The sequence below is a fragment of the Silene latifolia genome, chromosome 2 (genome assembly GCF_048544455.1).
Source record: "Silene latifolia isolate original U9 population chromosome 2, ASM4854445v1, whole genome shotgun sequence".
Classification (NCBI taxonomy): domain Eukaryota; kingdom Viridiplantae; phylum Streptophyta; class Magnoliopsida; order Caryophyllales; family Caryophyllaceae; genus Silene; species Silene latifolia.
In genome coordinates, this window is record NC_133527.1 from 72,220,091 (window position 1) to 72,243,623 (window position 23,533).

At 34.4% G+C, this 23,533-nt stretch overlaps 1 protein-coding gene across 1 annotated transcript; it reads left to right on the top strand.

Annotated features, from left to right (window-relative positions):
• The first annotated feature begins 2,611 nt into the window (after nt 1-2,611).
• LOC141642803 (uncharacterized) lies at nt 2,612-10,301 on the top strand. The gene is made up of 6 exons (XM_074451745.1): nt 2,612-2,848; nt 3,425-3,585; nt 3,715-3,773; nt 4,274-6,019; nt 8,238-8,382; nt 9,044-10,301. Exons 2-6 carry the CDS (start codon nt 3,483-3,485, stop codon nt 9,643-9,645), a joined length of 2,655 nt encoding a protein of 884 aa, XP_074307846.1. The 5' UTR covers nt 2,612-2,848; nt 3,425-3,482; the 3' UTR covers nt 9,646-10,301.
• Nucleotides 10,302-23,533: the final 13,232 nt, after the last annotated feature.

Here is a 23,533-nt window from a genome sequence, read left to right on the forward strand (position 1 = left end):
AAAATATATACACCTGACAAAATAAAAAAACCATATAAGGACATGACATGAAATAATTAAAGGCACAATAATCTAGAGTACTATATCAAATCGTACTTGTTAAAAAACGCAAACAAAAATCATGGCAAGATAAAACATGCACACTGCTTACATCTCAAATCTGTACCATTAGAAGACAATATATCAGTGTATTTGAATTCCGATTAAAAAAGTCCTACAAAATAAATACTAAAGTAAAAGTTAAGATAATTTTACGATTGTGGTAAGCAAATTTCGCTAAACACTTGCTAACAAATTACTTAAAGAGTCGAGGTTTTGGTGATTTAGGAAGCGACCATTGAACACCTCAAAACATATAAACCTGACAAAATAAGAAATCATATAAGGACAAGAAATGATATAATAAAAGGCACAATCATCCAAAGTAATATATCAATAAGTTAATTTTACTTGCTAAAAAAACTAAACAATAATCATATCAAAATAGAACATACTATTACTTACCTCTTAAATCTCCTCAGTTAGAAGATAATATATTGATGTATTTGAATTCCCATCAAAAAAATCCTACAAAGTAAATAATGAAGTAAAAGTTAAGATAATTTTACGATTGGAGTAACAAATTTCAATAAACATTCAACTCGATAACAATTTGCGCCACATAATGCATTTGGCTTGTAATGTGGAAGACATCATTTAAAATCTACAAAACTTCCATTGCAAAATATATTGTTTGGTTTGAATAAAACCAAGAAGAAACTACTATGTAATTGGTAGAGCAAAGGGTGGATATCGACATGTAATAGTGTTTATCTATTGATGTCAATAATTTAAATGATAAAATAAATAAGACTTATAGTTAAATGGAATAAAATGGAATAAATGGGAATTTTAAACGGTAGGAATAATTTCCTAAAAAAAACGTAGAATTAACAAACTCATAGATGAGCGGAGTAAATGGTAGAATGTTGATAGTTTTTTTAATTAAATTGCTCAATTATTTGTTTTGACATTTAAGAAGCAAATATATATATGAAAATCTCTAATTAAATTTGGTAGGGTATTATAAGTGGAATTTACTTAAGAGATGTCACATACAGTATGTTTTAGATGGCTTAAGAACATGTCATGTCACATTGTTCAAGTTAGCCTTTTTATATTGTTTATAGATTATAGATAGATATAACATGTCACCACGTATCAGAGATTCATATTATCATTTTATATTACACACTATAATAGAAAAAGGAAAAACTCGACAAAAATGAAAGAGTATTCAAGCCAAAAGAAAAGTGTAAACATTACCATTATTTTCTAATTTCATGTAATGTTATTGATTTGTGAGTATGTCACCCTCCTGCAATACGAAAACAAACACAAAATAATAACTAAATTAGATTCTAACTATTAATTCAAAACATAATAAGGATAAAAATCGAAACAGTACATTTAGTTCTCTATGTATTTTTTACCTACCGACTTTTGTAATAAAAATGAAAATTAGGATTGGTGTGATATTTATATAAGATCATTTTTGTAATTAATTCTCCTATTAATTTCAACAATTTATTTGGAGGAAGAAGAAAAATTTTGTGAATGAAGGGAAGATTAAAAATTTATCATAACATAATTACTAATAATGGTGATTAATAAGATACTACCATTAAATAAAAGAAGTATATGTTACATAAATATGATAGTTTCATAATCAAAGTTGTAAGTGGAAAATAAAAAGTTTATATTAATTTATTTTTTGTGTTTGTCGTATTAATTTATTTAAGAATAATGATGATAATAATGACATTTTTGTTAGACATTTTGATACATTTTATGCATATATAAAAGGGTTAATTTAGTAAATTTACACTGTATAGGTTATTGCCATGTCACAATTAAATTTTTGGCATGTGGCATTATCTACGTGGCTTTAATTGGTCATTTTTAGGGTAGTCTTTTAATAATATTTATAGATTGTCATATATCAATGATAATACTTTTCTTCAATTATAATAATAAAATATTCAAACAAGCTTGCGGATACTACCTAATACTCCCTCCATTCAAGACCAAATACAACATTTTCCTTTACACACTTGCCGAGACACAAATTATAACATAAATATCTTTAATTTACATTATAAAAAAAATTAAAATTTTGATATTCTTATTGTACTTTTATAGGTGAATCAAATAAGATCAGATCTCACATGACCATATTTTGTCTTACGTATTGTAAGAAATCATAATATTCGTTCATAAACAGTGTGAAAAAAAAAGTTGTATTTGGTCTTGAATGAAGGGAGTAATAAATATATACTCCATTTCTTCTAAACCAAAGGTAACAGTTGCGTTATCACATTTGCCGAGGCACATTTTGCAACATGAATATCTTTAGTTACACGTTATTAAAAATTATAAAAATTTGATATTCTTATAGCATTCATGACTATAAATCAAATACAAGATCTCACATGAGTATATTTTTTCATTATAAAAATTTGATATTCTTATAACATTCATGATGATAAATAAAAAAGATCTCACATAATTATAAATTGTCTTATAGATTAAAATTAATATTAAAAATTTTCTAGACCATGCCAAAATACAAGTATTAGCTTTTGTTTGGATGAGAGTGAGGAGGTGGTAAAGAAAGAATTGAAAAACGGAGCAAGATAGGCACTTTATTGACTGTTGCCCTCCCTCAAGGTTGTTACTCATTCAAACCACTGTCTGTCTCCGTTTACCTGAAACTGCAAAATCCCTCTTTCTCTTCCCCCATTCAAAACCCTAATTCCTTTTCTTCATTGTCATTCTTGATCCTAATTTGATGCGCCGTTGCTTTATGGTATCATTTCTTCATAACCCTTCATTTTTATGCCCTTTTGTTTGATTTTTGTTCTAGCTATCAACACATTTATATGTTAATCATTGCATTTCGACAACCTGTAAATATTCAAGTTGGTTACTGATGTTTTTATGTATGAAATCACATTTGGGTCTTTTTACAAACGTGTTTCAATGCCAAAATAGAGCAATGTGATTTGTTTTCATCAAGGGTTTTGCTTATTTATTTCGTTACATTGTAGCAAGTTTATGCTTTTATCCATTTATTAGTACGGTTTCAATTTGCCAAGACACGGACTTTATTGGTATTGAGGTATGAATTGGTTAGTTTAACCCAACTTGGCTGATTTAAAATGTTGGTTAATATGTTTATGTATGAAGCCTATCCATTGTTATACGTGATTACTACTACGGAGTACGTAAATCACAATGCTAGGTGTCCAAACGAATTTTTGGATGTTTGCTATAAAATAGAGTGGTTGCTGAATTTGATTACTTTTAGACATTTTTGTAATGAAGTTCGAAATAGTTGTTATTGATTGGTATTGAAACATGATGAAGGCATAAATTATTGTAGAGAGCTTTTGTGCATATCTGGAATCCGTAGTTCATGTAGAGGCTGCTGTGGGTGAGACATGGCGACTGAGGGAAAACATTCAAAGGGACGCTTCCTCTACTTGTTTGATTGGAATGCTAAGTCTCGAAAAAAGCTTTTCTCAAACAAGTCCGAATCATCCGGTAACTGCGTCTGCCATGTTTAAGTTATAGCCTGTCTTTTTTCCTTTTCTTCTTTCGGACAAGAGGTGGCATCCAGGGATATATGTGAGTTGTTGACTAGTGTATATCTTTTGTTTTTTTTCATGGCAGAGGGATCTAATCAAGGAAAGGAGAATGGTGATAATTTGGTGATTTCTCAATATCTTATGGTACGCTATTCTCTGTAACTTTTTAAACCTTGTCATTGAATTAGATAAGAAATATCCCATCTCTGACTACCTATGTTAGTCCGACTCTTAATATATGTAACTTCTTATACCGTGTCACTGAATTACATAAGAAATATCCCATCTCTAACTACCTATGGTAGTCCAACTCTTCATATTACCTTGCGTACCTATGTACGACACTTGCCACTGGGCCATGGAATAATACTTTGGCACTATTGTTTTCCGAAACTTTTTTTTTTTTTTTAAAAAAAAAAACAGGGAGTCCAACAGTTGGACATGCGCCCATGTTGGATACTTCTTATGAATAGGTGAGTCCAACAGTTGGACAAGCGCCCATGTTGAATACTTCTAAACGTGCGTGATTAACATAGGTGATGACTGTAAAGTTCTCCAAGGACACACTAACACAATCTCAACTCACAAGATTTTCCCAAACATTGGACTGATAATTTACACTATGGTATTGATATTATCTGTAGAGGGAGATGCGTGAAAATGGTGATCATCCTTCTTTCAGAGGAAGTGATAACTATAATTATGAATCGTTGGGAAACAGAGATGATGGTTATGAAGCAAGACCTCCCGGGGTAGTTGCCCGACTTATGGGATTGGACACCATGCCTACCACAACTTCCGGTGAGGCATGTTCTGTTACATCTTATGATTCTGTTGTTACTAGTTCTTATTATCCTCGTGGTGCTGTTCCACTTCAACAAGGACATCACACCATGGACTATAGCTACTCACCAAACAGAGTGGATGGTTTCTCGTGGAACACTCGGGATTCAAGAAAAAGCAAGACTAATGGTCACCCAATTGAGAGGTTTCAGACGGAAGTATTGCCGCCAAAATCGGCCAAACCAATATCAATTACTCACCATAAGCTCTTGTCGCCAATTAAAAGTCCAGGTTTTGTACCCTCTAAGGATGCAGCTTACATTATGGAGGCAGCTTCAAGGATTATTGATCCTTCTCCTCTGCTATCTGGGAGGACCAAAATCTCGTCAGTTGGGTCTCCTTCATCTTCATTTAGGATTCAAGATCTGAGAGAGAGAATGGATGCTGCTCAAAGATCATTCAGGCCATCTGAGACGCCCAACACTCCAAAACAGTCTTCCGGTGTGAGTCAAATGAGAGGGAGTCCATCTGATAGGTCCACTCACAGGTCCTTGTTTAGAAATATTATGGGTTCTCAAACAAGCAGCTCTCAGAAAGTGAAAAGTAAAGGAAAGTCTATACCTTTACCTGCCCAAAATAAAGCTAGTTCGCAGAAAAAGGATGGTTTCGCAAGTGGTGACAGCAGGAGTCGGCTGCATAAAGAGCGTAAGAAAGTTGTTGCAAAGCAAAAGGAGCCAAATGCTGCAAAAGAACGAAATACACAGAAGGCTGGGACGAGTAGATCATCTAGGAAGAGAACTTCAGGTGTCCTTCAACAGAACAGTGATAAGCAAAATAGTGTCTCCCAAAGAGATAAATCATCTTTGAAGTCTTCAGTTGCTGAACAGCAACCTCGGAAAAATGCTTCTGGGGTTAATTCAGTTCGTCCTAGTAAAATAGTAAATCGAGTTTTTGTGAATGCTGAAAATGGGTCTAAGAAGGTTGTGACAACTGTCAGTTCGAAAGAGAGACCCTTAAACTGTGAGAGACGGCCTTCATTAAATAAAATAAAAAATATATCTCGTGGCAAGCTACCTGAGAAAGTTGATGATTCAGGTAGAAGCTTTCCAGATAGCAAGGGTAAAAGAGCTATGCAGCATGATCATTCACCTCACAGTGATTCCAGAAAGGACATGAATGTAATTTCATTTACTTTTACTTCTCCCATAAAGAAATCAGGATCCCCATCTTTGCCAGCTGTTGAAGCCATCGAGGCACATGGAAATCAGTTTTATGATGATACCATTGGTAATGAACACTTGGAGGAAAGAAGTTCATTAGCAATGCCTCTAGGGTTGAAACTCATTGACAGTGGTTCTTTGAGTCGTCTTTTGGAGCAAAAGCTTCAGGAATTAACTGATAAAATAGGGTCTACAAAATTGAGTCCAACAGTGGAAGGGCTTGATACCGACTCATTATCTTGTTTGTCTGAATCTGCTTCATTACTTGGACTAGGGGGCACTGATACTTTGGAATATGATGATTGGTGTGACAGAGATCAAACAAGTACAGTGTTTGATGATGATTGTTCTTCGTCTATTATAACCAGATCAAGCCAGAAGTTTGAGGTAAATTTTACTTCAGTTTTAACGCTACCCCTTGATCGTCATGTATGACAAAAATATGTGCTGCTGTTATAGCCTTCTATCTAAGTATTCACTATCTATTTTTCTTGCCTGAAATAGAGCCAACAAACTACTTTCTTATGATCTATGTTGCTCAGACTCGGTTAGAAGGGTCAGACACGGGTGTGTACCCAAGTGTCGGACTCGGCTATTATATAAAAATTGTCAAGTTTTTGGTCTAAAATGAAGTGTCGGGGTGTCATACCAATGTCCAAGTGTCAAGTGTCGGACACGGGTACGCGAGCTCATATAAAGTATCGAAGTAACATAGCTTATGATATCATTTAGAGTTCAACATGAATTGGTAATCGTCTTGTGGCCAGATATTTAATTGTTCTGTAGGGAGGTGGCCAAGTTTGAGACAAGCATTAAGGAGGGGGGAGGCTGGCGGGGGATGAGGGATGTGGTGCTGAAACCTTGTCTATTATGGAGTTATTAGCAGAGTTGCTATTTGATATGGTTAGAAACTTGGAAGTTGGAATTGGTGTTAGGCTGCAATGTGTTGAACCAACATATGGTACTTTTGAGCGTTTTGGGTATTTTGGCTGTAGTCCATACTGCTTTGTGAAAATTCTTGTTTCTTGGTCCTTATGCCAGAGGCATGAATTTATCCCTTTATATCCTTACTGGGAGTTACTAGCAAAGTAGCAGCTTGTCAATGCAGCTCTCACGGAATTTTCAGTATGTGTCAGAAATAATCTATTAGGGGCCGTTTGGTTCAATAAGGTGGAATGGAATGAATTTTAATGCCATACCATCCCCATACCACTCTAAACTTTGGTTTGATTATTTCTTCCACTTTGGGGGAATGGAGTTGGAAATTTGGGGGGTGGGGGTGGGTAGGGAATGAGATTCAAAAGGGTTGGATTGGAGTTGGAATCCATCAAGTATCTAACTCCATTCCAGAATAAGCCAAGAAACCTTCGAACAGAGTAACTCCATTCCATTCCAAATTCCCCAACCAAACAGCCCCTTAGTATTTTCACACATGGTTTTGATTGCCTACATCTGACCCAGTCTTACCACGTCATATGAGAGAGCTTTTGAGGGACCGATAATGCTGTGTCATCATTGCCACGGTGAAGTTTCAGTGTTCCTCTTTTCTTTGGTCCATTTTGAGGGTGTGGGTGAGGCTGAAGCAGTTCAGTTTTCTTTGTTTTTCTATGGCAAAGGATTTTTTTTATTAATTATTTTCATTAAATTAGTGAGAGCATTGCAATCACAAACAAGGAATACCCTTAAAAAAGAGAGACTACTTTGTTTGTTTGTTTGTTTTTACAATTGCAACATCATTTTCCAACCATTTTGTGATTGTATACGACTGAAGGCAACGTGGAAAATATTAGAGAACAATGTACCTAGCCAATTTAAATTCCCAAATTTTACATTATCTTCTACAATGTACATCCTTGTGAGTGTCCTATGTCCAGCAAAAAGGATTCAGGACACATTATCAGTCTTATTCCTCAATAGGATAGTTATTATCATTTCAGACATTTCTAAAAGGCAAGCCACTTGAGAAAGGGATTTTCTAGGAACATAAAGGGTGTGTTTGGCCTAGTTTGTAAAAGTGTTTTTGGACTCAAAAACACTTTTTGGCCAAACACATCGTTTTCTAAAAGCTAAACAAAAATTCTCAAAAGCTAAAAATGCATATTTTTGCCCATAGAAATAGAAGTAGCTATTTGTTGTTTCTGCTTTTGAAAAACACTTTTGAAAAATTAAGCTTGAAAAACAAAAACTTATTTTTGAGAGTCGAGGCCAAACATGCTCTAAGTGAAGTAGATTGATGACCTCTGAGAGACTCTCTCTGTACATTAATAAGCCAGATGGGATATAGAGTAAAAAAAAAAAAAAAAAATCAAAATAACACCTTTCGGAAGGGCTAGCCATCCTCCATGCATTCAAATATCTCTACTGCTGAGAGTATGTCTAGCAACCTTACTTGAGAAGGAATGATCACGGACTAGAGCCTCAATCTTTGAAGTGTGAAGAATCTAGCTATTGTCATCCGAATTTGGTTATGACAACTGTTTTCCTATGTTTGTCTTCTGATTTGTTACTGTGATCTCCTGATTATGTTTTGATTTAGTTTCTTTTTATTTTAAACTTGATCCCTCAAACCCTGAGTCCCTGATTTATTCCTTTCTATACTTTATAGGATTCTGAAGATATTGAAGATCATAGTGTCATTGGCACTAACCAAGAAGTCAATCGAGAATCTGAACTAGAACATCATAATATCTCGATTCCAGAGTGTTCTATTTCAGGAAGTTGGGTTTCATCAACAAGTGATCTTACTTATGGTAAATCTTTACCCTCATAAGTTGAGGGCTCTAGTTCTATTGAATAGCTAAAAGGACAAAGATAAACAACTAACTGTGCGATGTTTTTTCCGGTGCATAATCTGTATTATGCCTGGAGCTTTTCTCTTTCACGTGTGTGAGAAAATCTTAAAGCTTTTTTATGTTGAGAAGCAGGAAATTCCTAGTAATATTATAAGTATGTTGGTTGGAGTTCATAGCATTTCATGATAAACTGAATAGCGTTAATGCATTATCCTCCTGTGTTTGAATATTGAAGTTTCCAGAAAGGTTTTCAGGAGGGATTTCGTCTCCGTTTCCTAATGAGCGAAAGCCTCACTACATTTTGGCTTTCAATCATGGTGGAATATTAGTATATAACAAAATGACCCACAAAAGTGGCTGAGCTTCTTTTCAGTGTGAAGTAGCATATACAATTCTCGCCACAATTTTCCATTATCGGTCGGTCATTAAGCCTCTTTGTGTAATTATCGGTCATTCAGCCACAATTTTCCATTACCGGTAATTCAGCCTCTTGGCTAAATTGTTCAAGACGTTTGCACAAGGATAGACAATGCAATACACATTAAATTTTCTATGTTCAGATTAATTTCTTAACTGTAATTAAATTATTGACCATCAATTAACCATCTTTTTCTCGCAGGATATGATCAGCCTTCGTCACCTCAGTCTCAGGATGTGATAAGTAGCTTTTTTACTGAAGATGTTGTTCCAAGAGAAGACGAGTCAGAATTTATGGATGGAATGTTCTATTGGGAGCTAGAATATGTGAGATACATGCTTCATTATGCTGGGTTAAATCGATCTATTTTGGTTGACGATTTCAGTATTATAGATCCAAATCTATTTGATCTCCTTGAGAATCTGATAAATGCGTCAGGCAGGACTGCGGAACAATGCTCCAAGCTTGACCGAAGAATCTTGTTTGATTGCATTAGTGAAAGTGTTGGCTACAAGCATGAAAGAGCCATAATTGGAAGCTACAAAGGATGGGTTAGATGGGGGTTTCTTCTTCAAACTGATTGGTTAACAGAGGAAGTGTATAAGGAGATCTCATGTTGGCAAAGTATGGGAAACTTAATGGTGGATGAGCTAGTGGACTGCGATATGAGTACTCAGGTTGGGAAGTGGCTCGACTTTGAGATTGAGTCGTTAGAAGAAGGAATGGATATTGAGGAAGATATAGTAGCCTCTTTGGTCGATGAGTTAGTTGCTGATTTGTCTATACAGTCCCTTTCTATATAGTACCACCTTAACTCTTTTAACCTCAGAAAACCCACATTTTCCCCAATTACTCCTCTCTGAAAGTTCCTCTTTTGTTGTTGGCGCAAATATTTAGGATAGCAAATTTGCTTAACAATCTTCCAAAATTGGTTTAGGGAGGTACGTGGAAGGGTAAAAGATAGTACATTTCAGATTCTAAACTTTGGTGAAATCTAGAAATAGAGCCCGTGAATGGGTAAACGGAGACAAATGGGGTATTCCCAGAGAATAGGGGGGGCATACGGCGTACCAATGCAGTAGTGAGTAGATGCAGTTATTCTTTAAAAGAAATTCACAGTTGACAGAAATACAGGGTATCATGTTAGCAGAGCACAGATTGTATGACTAGTTCTGAGTTGTTTATGTATGTAGCTTTAGTTTGATAGAACACCTTAATTAGGGTTCAAATTCTGCCAGAAGGCTCTTAAGTTTAGATTGCACTAACTTTACCATTATATTATTATATTATATTATGTTATATTATATATGCAGTCTCGGTGCAAGTCTGAAAACAGTTTAGAGCCAAATGTTTCCAGTTACCTGAAGGCATGTTCTATTTCCGAGTTAATGTTGTACAAAGGTCTAAGGCCTCTTACGGAGTATTTTCAATTTTGTTTTAAAAGAGCTTTTGGTTGATAGAACTTGTGCTGCCTAGAATGTTATGTAATACTTGTTAAGTTGTTATTGTTAATCTGACTTCTCGTATTACATGTTGTGTGCCCATATTACACTTCATTGTAAGCCAAAAGACGTAATAGACTCCGACACATGGACACATTTATTGACAATTCTAACTGTGTTTGAGTTATGTAATCGCTACCTTAACTACCTTGATAGTAATAACTAGAGCTGTCAAGTTTGACTGGACCCAAGTGACCTGTCTCGAACCCGAGCAAACCCGACCCGACAGGACTTGAAAATATTGCAACCCGAAACCGACCTGACTCGATGACGATCCGTAACCCGACACGACCTGATTACCAGTGACCCGAACCCAACCCAGGCCCGATCCGATATTGACCCGACCCGACTCGATTAAATTGACGGCCCGACGATTATTAAGCTTAATTTTGATCAAAATGAAAGTGATTTTGTGTTTAGATTGATATGTTTGACTTAGTAATGAAGTAATTAAACCAAATAATAGGTTAAAAACTAAATTAAATGGTAAAAAATTATAATAATGCGATTAAGTTACCAGACCCGATAATGACCCGAGCCAAAACCGACCCAACCCGATGCATCATTTGACCCGAAATGACCCGACCCGATAATGACCCGACCCCGACTCGAAAGGGTATGCTGACTCGATATGACCCGAACCCGATATGACCCGACGTGACCCGACCCAAACCCGACCCAACTGACCCGATTGCCACCTCTGACGTTTCATGTGTATGTTAGTGTGTTTTTAAAGAAGAGATTAAAGACCCTTTTTTACTTTTTTTAATAAACTAGTTGGTTGCACCTTTGACGTTTCATGTATATGTTAGTGTATTTTTAAAGAAGACATTAAAGCATTACGAAATCAAATACCCTATTATTATTCGTGTGCGTTCCCCAATGACATTTTGATCGTTAGACGGTTCTTGTGCATGTTACGTATATTTTTCATACGTTGATTGTCGCTAAACAACTATTGTTGTAATCTATTGATGGTTGAATCGTTTTTAAATCAAATTACTGAGGTATCTTGATTGTCGACGTTTCATGCCCTAAGTTAACATTGAATTTTTATTTCCGTTGTAGACTTGTATGTACAATTGTACATATTGATTGTATTGTTAGCTTTTCAAGTAGTTGAGAAGATATAATGGAATTGAATTGTTCAATTTTAAGGAATTTATCAACTTGTATCGTCATACAATTAATCAACTTTACTGATTAGGGCATCATCCTTTAGGTGTGACCTTAAGGGATCAACTGACCACCACCGTCCCCACGACAGTAACGTCAAACTCTAGCAAGCCAATCTTTACCGATTAATGTTGATCAGTTGACTATATAAATGAATCATCCCTTACGTATTCTTAATATGAGATTTGATTATGATATTTAAATCATGTGATCGCACTATTGTTGAGGACACATATTCCAACAATCTCCCACTTGTCCGAGAAAAGTGTGCGTCACCAATTCTCTTGTCCTATTACAATCTCCCACTCAATGCAAGGTGTCTTGCAGGTCGTACTTGCACTTGATCATATCTTGAGTGGTTTCCTCGATCTGGAGAGTAACTGCCTGACCGGAATTATCTACTATAGATATCTTCCGAGCGTGGCCACGCATTTCCAGTTCACTACTCCTCGAGTGGCCTTGAGATTTCAAACAACCCTGACAAGGGGTGGACAATTTCTATCGCACTATTCCCTTTGTTCAGCCACTGTTCATCATAACCCAAAATATACCCATTTGACCTCATTTACGACAGTCGTAGAGCATAAATCAAAGCTAATCAGAAATTTGTGCCAACTTGGGCGAATAGTCTCTAGTCAAAAGAATTGACTCATAAGAATACTATAATAGCTCTTGCCACGACTAGGCTTTATGAGTTATCAGAACTCTATAAGCGGTCACTGCCCGATAGAGTGTCCCATACAGTCTGCCTATGTGATCGACTAGTCATCCCATATGACTCTATGACACTTGAACTTGCCATCAATCACATCACACTCTAGTCACTTTGAGACCTCACCTCATATAAGTAACTAGGGGCGAATACCATGTCAATACAGTTCACTTTAATGGGGTTCAATTTGTCTCTACAACCCATTTGGATTTAACAAAGTAATGAGTGAGTTTAATAAAATTCAAACGATAAATGCGATTATCATATATGAGGTCAATACACTATTACTACTTCATATCTTATAATCTTTAGTGTACCTTCTACACTAGTCAAAATGCAATAAAAGCTTGGCAAGTGGATATACCCAATATCCAAACATTCCAACTTCATCAATTGCTATTTCCTTCTATTCAATGTTATTTCTAATAACTTGAATTTATCTAAGTATATGTCTAGTCTTCTTACCAGACTTGTGCTCTTTAACTTGAAAGATGCTCCCATTGTTATCGCATAACTTGTGATAAAGTCAATTGTAGAGGGATTCACCCTTAATCCCTACGTTGACCATTTTATCACAATTTACTTAGATTCCTTTTGTAGAATTTGCAATATATGAAACTAAAACCCTTTTCTAATTTCTCACTCCTTAGTCAATAAAATTAGCCTAGGATTTCGACAAATCCTTTTCAGTTTGGAAACTAAAGTTTGTGCAACCCTTCAACACATAACTTAGTATATCATCCAAACAAGTGAACAAATCCTCAATTGTTCTTTAAGGCTTTCACAAGACCATCTTATGAATTAACTTGTTATTGACTTATTATGCCCTAGACATATATCACATCATGGCATGTGCGTCTGTCGGCATACATGATCATTCTAATGGCGGAATCATCAGCAATGATTTCATGTGATCAACAACTTAATAGGTTCAGTGAACGACTATGACTCCATCATAGTAATTCCACTTCCATCAACATGAATAACCCATTCAACCTTGTTGATGTTAAACAGATACGAAAGATCTTATCCTCATAAGACTCTCAATTCTATGCCAATATTCTCTCACATAGATTCAAAAATCTAGAATATTTTGCACCCTTTTCCAAGTCTCCCAATCACTCTTTCACATAAGAGAGCATTGGTACGTTATTTTCAATAAATAATATGTCATCAACATATAAGACATGGAGAAACAATTCTAACTCCCACTTAACTTCATGTATAATCATGATTCTACCATTCACAATTATCACATGAACGAAAAGTATAATCCTTTAATGCTTGCTTAAGACCATTTAGGGATCACTTAAGAAAGCTACGCATAATATGTTAGGATTCTTAGATCTTTATCTAAGGTTTTGTGTTCCAAACACCTCCTTCTCTAAATTCCCATTTTAGAAAAGCGAATTTTAATTACCATTTGTCGTCAATGCCTAACATAATTTATCTTGATCAACATCTTCATGTGGATCTATGCCTTTATTTACTCTAAAGCTCTATTCACTTTAAGGAGACCCTCGCCTTTAAGTAAATCTACTCTTGAGTAACAATTTTCGGATTGTAATGCTATGGCTCGTATGTAACAAAATCGATTTAGGACAATACCATTACTTTTGCAAAGCAATATTTTAACAACAAGACATATGCGCTAAACTCCCACTGAACTATACTCCCACTCTATCTTTATAGATTATAGTTCCATTACTTTCACAAAGTAACACATTAACTATAATACATTGTTAGAAAAACATATTTTAAATATCACATATTTTGGTTTAAAGTTTTAGTCATAAAAACTTAAAGATCTTATACATGCAAAACTAGAAAAAAAAAAATAAGAAAAATCGTTTCATACCATATGAATATTTCAGCTATTATGGGCACCAACAAGATCTCCTACTTGTTAGTTCTTGAGCTATAATGAATATTAGGATGATCCTACAAAAATCCCAAAGTAGAGATTCTCCTCTTGATTGCACCCAAGATTATCCCTTATCCCCACTAAATAATATTAGCTAGATATTAGTTTAGTAGTTTACCTTAAAATTGATTACTAACACTCATATATTACATTAATAATTTTAGTAATCTTTTATGAACAATTTGAATCAAAAATCTTAAGTTTTTGATGAAGAAAAGGATGAATATGTGAGAGAGAGAGAGACCTTTGCATGTAAATGAATACAAGTGAATTAAGAGAATAAAATTCTCTCTACTCTTGTTACAAAACCGGTGGAGGGAGTATTATATGACCAATGCATGGTCTTTTCTTTTACTTTTGTTCTTATTAAGTAAAGTAGGTGTAAGACTACCCTACATTATAGGTAATCATAGTGTTTTATTTATCCATTAAATAAAACACCTACTCACCCATACTACCTCCAATATTTCGGTCATATGAGATAAAATGGACCTCCATATTATTTTGTCAATTTATCACTTGTCACACAATATGTCACATGTAAAATGCTACATGTTATTAATTAATTTTAATGCACATTTATCATATAAATATCATTTTATAAATTAATTAAATTACATTCAACATATTGACTAGTGATACTTGATCACATAAATAAAATGGGTCATTTAATTATAATTCACAACATCTTGTAATTATAATTAACCATTCATTATAATCTCTATTGTTTCACAAACAATAAACAATTTTAGTAATAAAATATTTCAATTACTAAAATAAATCTTATTTAATCCCATTACAATAAGATATCAATATTCTCTCTCACAAATGAATTGTTCAATTTTAAGAAATTGATCAACTTGTATCGTCATACAATTAATCAACTTTACAGATAAGGGCATCATCCTTTAGGTGTGACCTTAAGGGATCAACTTACCACCACTGTCCCACGACAGTAACGTCAAACTCTAGGAAGCCAATCGTTACCGATTAATGTTGATCAGTTGACTATTAAATGAATCATCCCTTACGTATTCTTAAAATGAGATTTAAACATGTGATCAATATGATCGACAATTGCGATCGCATTATTGTCGGAGGACACATATTCCAACAATCTCCCACTTGTCCTCGACAAGTGTGCGTCACCAATTCTCTTGTCCTATTACTATCTCCCACTCAATGCAAGGTGTCTTTCGGGTCGTACTTGCAAGTGATCATATCGAGAGTGGTTTCCTCGATCTGGAGAATAACTGATTGACCGGAATTTTCTACCATAGAAACCTTCCGAGCGTGGCCACGCATTTCCAGTTCATTACTCCTCGAGTGGCCCTGAGATATTGTTTTAACCCTGACAAGGGAATGGACAATTCCTATCGCACTATTCCCTTCGACTAGCCACAGCCATCATACCCAAAATATGCCCATTTGACCCCATTTACGAAGGTCGTAGTAACATAAATCAAAGCTAATCTGAAACTGTGCCATCTTAGGCGAACAGTCTTTAGTCAAAAGAATCGACTCATTAGAATACTATAGTAGCTCTCGCCACGACCAGGCTATATAAATTTGCCAGAACTCTATAAGCTGTCACTGCCCGACAAAGTGTTCCTAACACTCTGCCTATGTGATCGACTAGTCATCTCACATGACTCTATGACACTTGAACTTGCCATCAATTGCATCACACTCTAGTCACTTCGAGACGTCACCTCATACAAGTGACTATGGGCAAATACCATGTTAATCCGAGTTCACTTAAACGGGGTTCTATATTGTCTCTACAACCCGTTTGGATGTAACAAGGTATAAAAGGGAGTTTTTAGATTTAAAAACTCGAACGACAAATGTGATTATCACATATGAATAGTCAATACCTGATTACTATTTCATATTTTATAATCCATTTTCATTTTATATGTAGTTGTTCATCTCAATGCAATTGAAATGACATATGATATGACTCATCATGTTAAGCCTATGAGAAGGCTTTGGTTAGTAGGTTTTATCAACTTCTTGTACCTTACTCAACCTTACTACATACTCGTTTTCCTTTGTAATGTATACATTTGTATTACAAAACTTTCTGAGTACGTGTCTAGATCCAATCTAGACATAGGCCTTCTAGCCTTAGAATAGCTCCCACTGTTTTCACAGTGTGCGGGACTCATCCTTCTTGCACATCTCATGATTGCAAGTGTACTCAATTTCCGTTGTAAATATTTCTCATTGTTCTTTATTGCCTAGAACGATTCTAGAAAATCTATTTCTTAAATAACATAGCCACAATGGTATCTTCACCATCCTGATGTGTTTTGATTATGGTTTTGTCGGAAACCATGCGCAATCTCAATTGTCAATTGTCATTTGTGTAACATCCTTACACAAAATTGCATCATAAACACTTTGTTTTACTTCCTTAATGCTTCTGCAAGCACTTAAGGGTAATCTTTATGGCTTACTTGGTAAAGATTACTTAAATTCGATTTGAAACAATTAATCATACTCAAACTATATGAAGTGTTACACATCATTTCCTATTTAATTGATTCGGCAGCGGAAGCAAATGGAATCAATCAAATATGTTTAATTCGATTGAACTAGTCATGAATCTTATCAACATAAGACTCCTTATTTGACATTAATATCATGTAGATTTATCTCCATAAATCCGGATATTAAAGATGTACTATATTTCTCCAAAGTCTTAAATCATTCGCAATGATCAATGTGTCATCCACATATTAGACTAATTAAAATTTCCGTAACTCCCACTAAACTCTAAAACACAACTTCTCGACTTATCGAGAAAAGTTTTATAACATGATCAAAACATTGATTCCAACTCATTGATGTCCTACTTAAGACTCTCTCTTAAGTTTCACATTATCTTAGGATTGCAAGAATCTACAAAACTCAAGACATGTATTGAATACATTCCTTCTAATTGAAGAAGTGGGTTTTAGATTCACTTGCTATTTATATATCATCATAATGAAATACAATCCCTAAGAAGATCCGAATAGTGCAAAACACTTTGCAGTTAATCAAGCTTTGATATCTCTCTTCGATATCTAACAATTCTACTTGGAATTTATTTCGGATTTTCATGGCTCTAAGCCTTGTATTGAGCTGTGACTTAAACACTCTCATGTAAGTCATATGTTCATTACTTTCCATAAGTAATCAACTTGAATCAAACAATTTCTTTGTAAGTTACAAGCTATTTACTTTCTAAAATAAACACTAATTCATCATCTTCAACAAGTGATGACTTTAACCTCCTAGGTTTTGAAGAAACAACGTTTTACACAAAACGTCTCATGTAGCCAAGAAACACCAGTTTCTTGCGACATAACATTCTTTGTGGCTCTCGAATAATTTCTCCCACTCTGTCTTCTAGAAATAAACTTGTATTCTAGAAAGACAGCTTCACGAGCCACAAACTCGTTGTACTCGTGATTATAGTAAGGAAAAATGAGCACTTATTTCTTGTGAAAACTTACAAGCATGGTACCCTACCATTTCATATCTCATATGATTCGTTTTAGATTTAGTGGAAAAATAATTTAGACAAAATGATAAAATCCCTAAAGAATCAAGTAACTCAAAGTAACTTGATTGAAGTCCAAACTATATCGCATAGCGTTTGATTTCTTTATCCAACCACACATTATCCCATAATACGTGCTAAGAGAGATTAATTTGTGATACTATATCACATTTCATTTGGCTTATATCAAAGTCTTCACTTTGATAATCCCATCACGACTAAATCGTGATTTCTTGAACTCTTTGAACTTCTTCAAAGATTTCTCTATTTACCTTATTAAGTGAACACATTGATGTTAACTTAAATCGTTGGTAAAAGAAAATGATCAAACTATTCTGAATCAATGATTTACAACCTCGATTCCCTTTTCAACTAAAAAGCACGAGACATCTTGCTTTGAATACAAGATATGCATATACCATAAGATCTAATGGTTTCAAGATTACTCGATAACTCTTTGCGTTCATCATTCTAGAATCTAAGGTTCAATCTTGGGTTACCAATTTGAGTCTTCCATCATCTACATGATATATCATTCTAGTTTGGTTTAGAATATAATCACCTTGATAATGGGCTAGCCATACATCAAATCCTGGTGTATAGGGTCACAAAAGTGAAACCTCTTTTGTATCTTAACAAGTTTATATTCTTATTTAGAGTTTATGCACTTAATAGTCACAATTAAGTACAACTTTAAACCCAAAAACTAGATTGATTACACAATGACTCTATCTCTCGACATTATTTGATGCTAGTCGTCATATTCTAATCATCCTATGTATCGCATACAATGATGAAAACCTCCATTGGTTTCTAATATTGACGAAGTAGTATTAGCAAAATTTATGTCAATCAAATAAACATTTAAAGAAGAAGGTCCCATTAGATGTCCCACAACTAACTTGTTGATTCTTCAATAATTTGGGGTAGTTTCCTTTCTAGCGTCCAACAGTTAAGACAATGGAAACTTTATCGGTCGGGATTGATAGGTTTAGTATCGTTATTCTCAATAACTTTTACTTTTAACATTACCTTGTATCAATTCCATTCTAATTTTACTTCTTTAAAACCTTATCCTTTTCTTAACGGTTTAAGAGAATGCTCCCACTCATTTCAATGAGTCTTTGCTTTGAGAAGCAAAATTAAATTCATGAAGACTACTCTTCATTCGTTTGTTTAGTTTTAAAACTTTCATTGAAGTGGTTGCGGTATTTTGGTCAATTTTGATTTCCAACAAATCTAGTTACCAAAATGATTTAACGTTTCAAAGTACTTAACTCAATTAAGCATATGAGAAACAATTTATTGTAAGTAGATATGTTAGTCAAGAATCAAATACCCTTTTTGATCATGAATAACTTTTATCTATACTCTTCACAAGAGATCCTTTCAATGGATAATTCGAGGTTTTTAGAAGAAAATTCAAATTTTGTCTTTCGTTACGATGTTTTAATGGAGATTTGAATCAAAATCGAAATGTTATCGTATATAAATTGTGGTAAAGAAATAGAACAATATGATAACGGAATAGTGGAAAACTTAACATTTATCGTTTTATTAATACTTGTAAATAACAAGTAAAGCATTTACATAGTGACCTCTACCCAACTATGATAAATGATTCCAAGATCCAAATTCATATTAACTTGGGGCACGGTGTGCCAAAATACCCCTCATCAATATAACTCGGTGGATTAACTCTTTAATCGATTCTACTTTTAGAACTCTTGGTCGATAAAATTACATTAATATTTATCTTTAGCCCGAAACACATCCGGAAATTGTCGTGAATACTTTCGTTGAGTTCAATCCTAATTTCGAATAAATGTGTCCATGATCCAAACTCATATCAACTTAGGGCACGGTGTGCCGAAATACCCTTCATTAACATAAATTCGGTGGATAGACATTTATCACCCACTTCCCCTACGTAACAAGGTTTGTACCCCGGGGTGGCCGAGTGCACTCCCTCACGAAATAGGTTTTCATGGTTTCTACTTTTTGGTAAGGCTATGTCTCAATTGTTTATTTTAGCGAGAGGTCATGTCAATTTATTATCTATCACGTTTTAAGTGAACTAAAGCGGTGAACTACGATAATTGTAATTGACAAGGTCGATAAAGTCGATAAAATGATAATGCATGTTTTAGTTATGGCGATTTAGCTATGCATGCAACATATATAAAAATGCAAAGCATAAATTAAATCCTAGTATGGCCTTCCTAGAATAGTAAATCTAATAAACTATTACAAATTTGGAAACCAACTCCTTTGGTCCCTTGAACTTCGGTCTTGACACGCATTTCAAGGCAACACTTTCTTTAATGCCTTCTCGAGTGGCACCGTCTTCAAGGAACTCCGGAATAATAAAATTACATAATTTCCTATTATACATTTGTAATTAAAAATAAAATAAATATATTAAATTACAAAACGGTGATACGAGATCACAATAATTACAACCGAATCGATATTCCCATACATTTCGGGCAATATCATTTAAACTAAGGCCATACTAAGTAAAAATTACATAATTCAAAAATTACATAAAATTAAAATATGACAATCATAAATAAAATGCATCATTATAATATGTATGAACATGCCAAATTTTATGCTAAATCGCCTTTAAGGAGCCAATATCGTATATTAATCGGTTTTTACGGATTTGCGTGATTTAACCTTTTATAATCACAATAATTACATAAACTCATATTTATGTACAAGGTAATTACCTTAACCAACTTAGGACTCAAAATTAGTCTCCACTAACATATTGACAATAATTAACTTATATTTCTTATAATTGTTCATAAATGGACTCAAAAATACAAAATTATGTCATAAACTTCAAATAAATCATAAAAATTTCAAATAAATTTGAAATTTGAAATTTAAACTCATGAACATTCTGGAAAAATACCATGACACTCATAATGTTCAAAAACTTAGGTTAAAAATTTCGAATTTTATCGAGAAAAACAATGTTGCAGTTTATCGGATTTATCAATTATAACCATAAAAATATGAGAAATTTTTTTTTATCAAATTTTCAATTTTAGATCTGAAATGTGTGATAAAATGCAACATGTGACGGTTTTCCTTAGTCATGAAGTATGTTTTAGCATTTTTACTAATTAAAGTCACTATTTATGTGATTTTTCATCAAAAATTCATAAATCATGCATAAAGACTTCATTATAGCCAAATATTTTACACACATCTTGTAAAATTTCATGTGACAACATACTAAATTTCTATGACCATATTCGAAATATAACTCATATTAACCTATTTTTCCATTTAAATTCGATTTTAACTTGAAAAATCCATCTTTCGAGCATAACAACTCATTTAATTATGAAAACTTACAGGTAATCAGTAGATAATATATGTGAAAACATATCCAAAAACCACTGGAAAAAACGAAGTTTAGATATTTTTAGTCCAAAAATGACATTTTTATCATAAAAATCACATTTTAATGTCATTATTATATAAAATGAACAATAAAAATCTACAAATAAACTAAAATGTCCTAAAAATCACTTAGGACCAGAAACTTTTAACATGCAAAATTATTTCATGATTTATCTTCATAAATCCTAAATAACAAGTTTTATATGTTAATTAAATTAACTCGGAAAAACTAACCCTATTTTGCATGCAAAAACCGTGATGCTCTGATACCACTTGTTAGAAAAACATATTTTAAATATCACATATTTTGGTTTAAAGTTTTAGTCATAAAAACTTAAAGATCTTATGCATGCAAAACTAGAAAAATAAAATAAGAAAAATCGTTTCATACCATATGAATATTTTGGCTATTATGGGCACCAACAAGATCTCCTACTTGTTAGTTCTTGAGCTATAATGAATATTAGGATGATCCTTGATATGTGCCTAATGTATAGTCTTTTTAGCCTATTTTAGCACGTATTTCTATGCATTTCTATACTGTTTTTATGGTATTTTGCCCCGAATTGGCTACTTTGGTGTATTTTGTCCTTTTTGTAGGAATGATCACGAAAGTAGTGGAACCATACTCCTTTTTGTCCTTTTTGCATGCATTTAGAGGAGACGGGATTGTCCCAGAGTGAGATACTGCATTTGGAAGCGTCATGGCACGCATTACGAGACACTTGGGTGAAGACGTGAGCTGAAATGAAGACAAAATCAGTCGATCGAGCTGTCTGCTGGTCGATCGAGTGGTTTCTACACCCCCTGTTGGTCGATCGAGAGGTTTCCCAGTCGATCGAGTAAGCTGCACCAAGACCAAGTCCTCGATCGAGTAACCATTTGGTCGATCGAGTGACTTTTGCTGAGAAGTTGGTCGATCGAGTGGTTTAATCCACTCGATCGAGTGGTTTTCGTCATTATGTGCTTTTAATCAGTCCGTGTTTTGTGTTATCTCGCTAAACATTATTTCCTTTTGCTATTTAAGCACATTACTAGGTTAATTAGGGACATCTTTTTCATCTATCAAAACTCTTTTACTGAAAACCTTAGTACGTAGCTTTTCTTTCCTTCACTGCTACTTTTCCTTGGGATTATTGTTGATCGGATTCAGTTGTTCTTTACGCCGGATTCGCACTGATTGTAATCCTTTCTCTCCTTATTTAATAATAATCATTTGTTGCTTTAATTTCTCAACTGTGTTCTTATTTCCCTTTGCCCTAGTTTTCATTATTGCGTCTTATTATTTATTCATTATGTTTTCTCACTGAAATTTGTCTGCATTGTTAGTTTAATTACCGATATGAGTAGCTAAACCCCTTTCATGTTGGGATTAGGGGATCTGCGGTAGAATGTGACGATGTAGTAGATGAATTAGATGAATTGATTACGAGACTCTGTCACTATAGCAATTTAACTGTAATTACCGACCTAGTTGAGTGCACGCTTCTATGTCACCCTTTAATCTGGCTAAAATTAATCCTGGATCGAAAGATTGGACTAAATAGGCCTGCTATAAATAGTAGACTACCCTAATGAGGACGAAAGTTAAGTTAGTGGTATTTTAGGATAGAAAGTGGACCGAAAGGACCTTTTAACATCCGTCTCACATTAGTTCGTCTGAGTTATTTACAGCTGAGTTATTGGACTACCGTAGTGAACCGAAATCCCGACATGTCCCTCTCTTCTTGATAGTTTAATCGTATTTTATTCTTTACTGCTCTTTATTTTATTTTCTTCTTTTCAACTTTCGTAGTTTAGAACCAATTTCAAACAAACCCCCTTTTTGTTACCATAGGATTAGAAATAGACAGCTATAATTACATTACCTCCCTGTGGATTCGATACTCGACTGCCTCTGCTACATTTTAGTTGAGACCGTTAGGTTTTATCTTTGATAGGGTTGCGATAGCCGTGTCAAATTTTGGCGCCGTTGCCGGGGAGGCAATTGTTCAATTTATTAGTTGCTTTATTTTTAGTCCTTTTCAGTCTAAGGGACACCCGTTCCTTAGACTATTCTTATTTTCTGTTGTAGTTTCTTCTTATGCGCAGGTCGCAAGGTGGTCCACTACTACCATTCGATCCTGAGATTGAAAGATCTTTGCACGTAAAGAGGAGATTATTTCAAGACCAACAGTCAGAGGAAGAGTCTAGTTCTCGTTCCAACTACTACGAGAACGAACTGTTCGAGGATAACCCACCTTCTTCTCCAGTCTCACACTCATCAGTTGAAACCGTTATTTTTCCAGACTTTCCCGAAATGGCCGAAGAAGCGACCATTGCCAGTCATTCTGAACCCATAGCTGAGGATCTTTACAAGGGGTTCGAGCTACCAGGGGATGCCAGGAAATTCGAGCCGAAACCT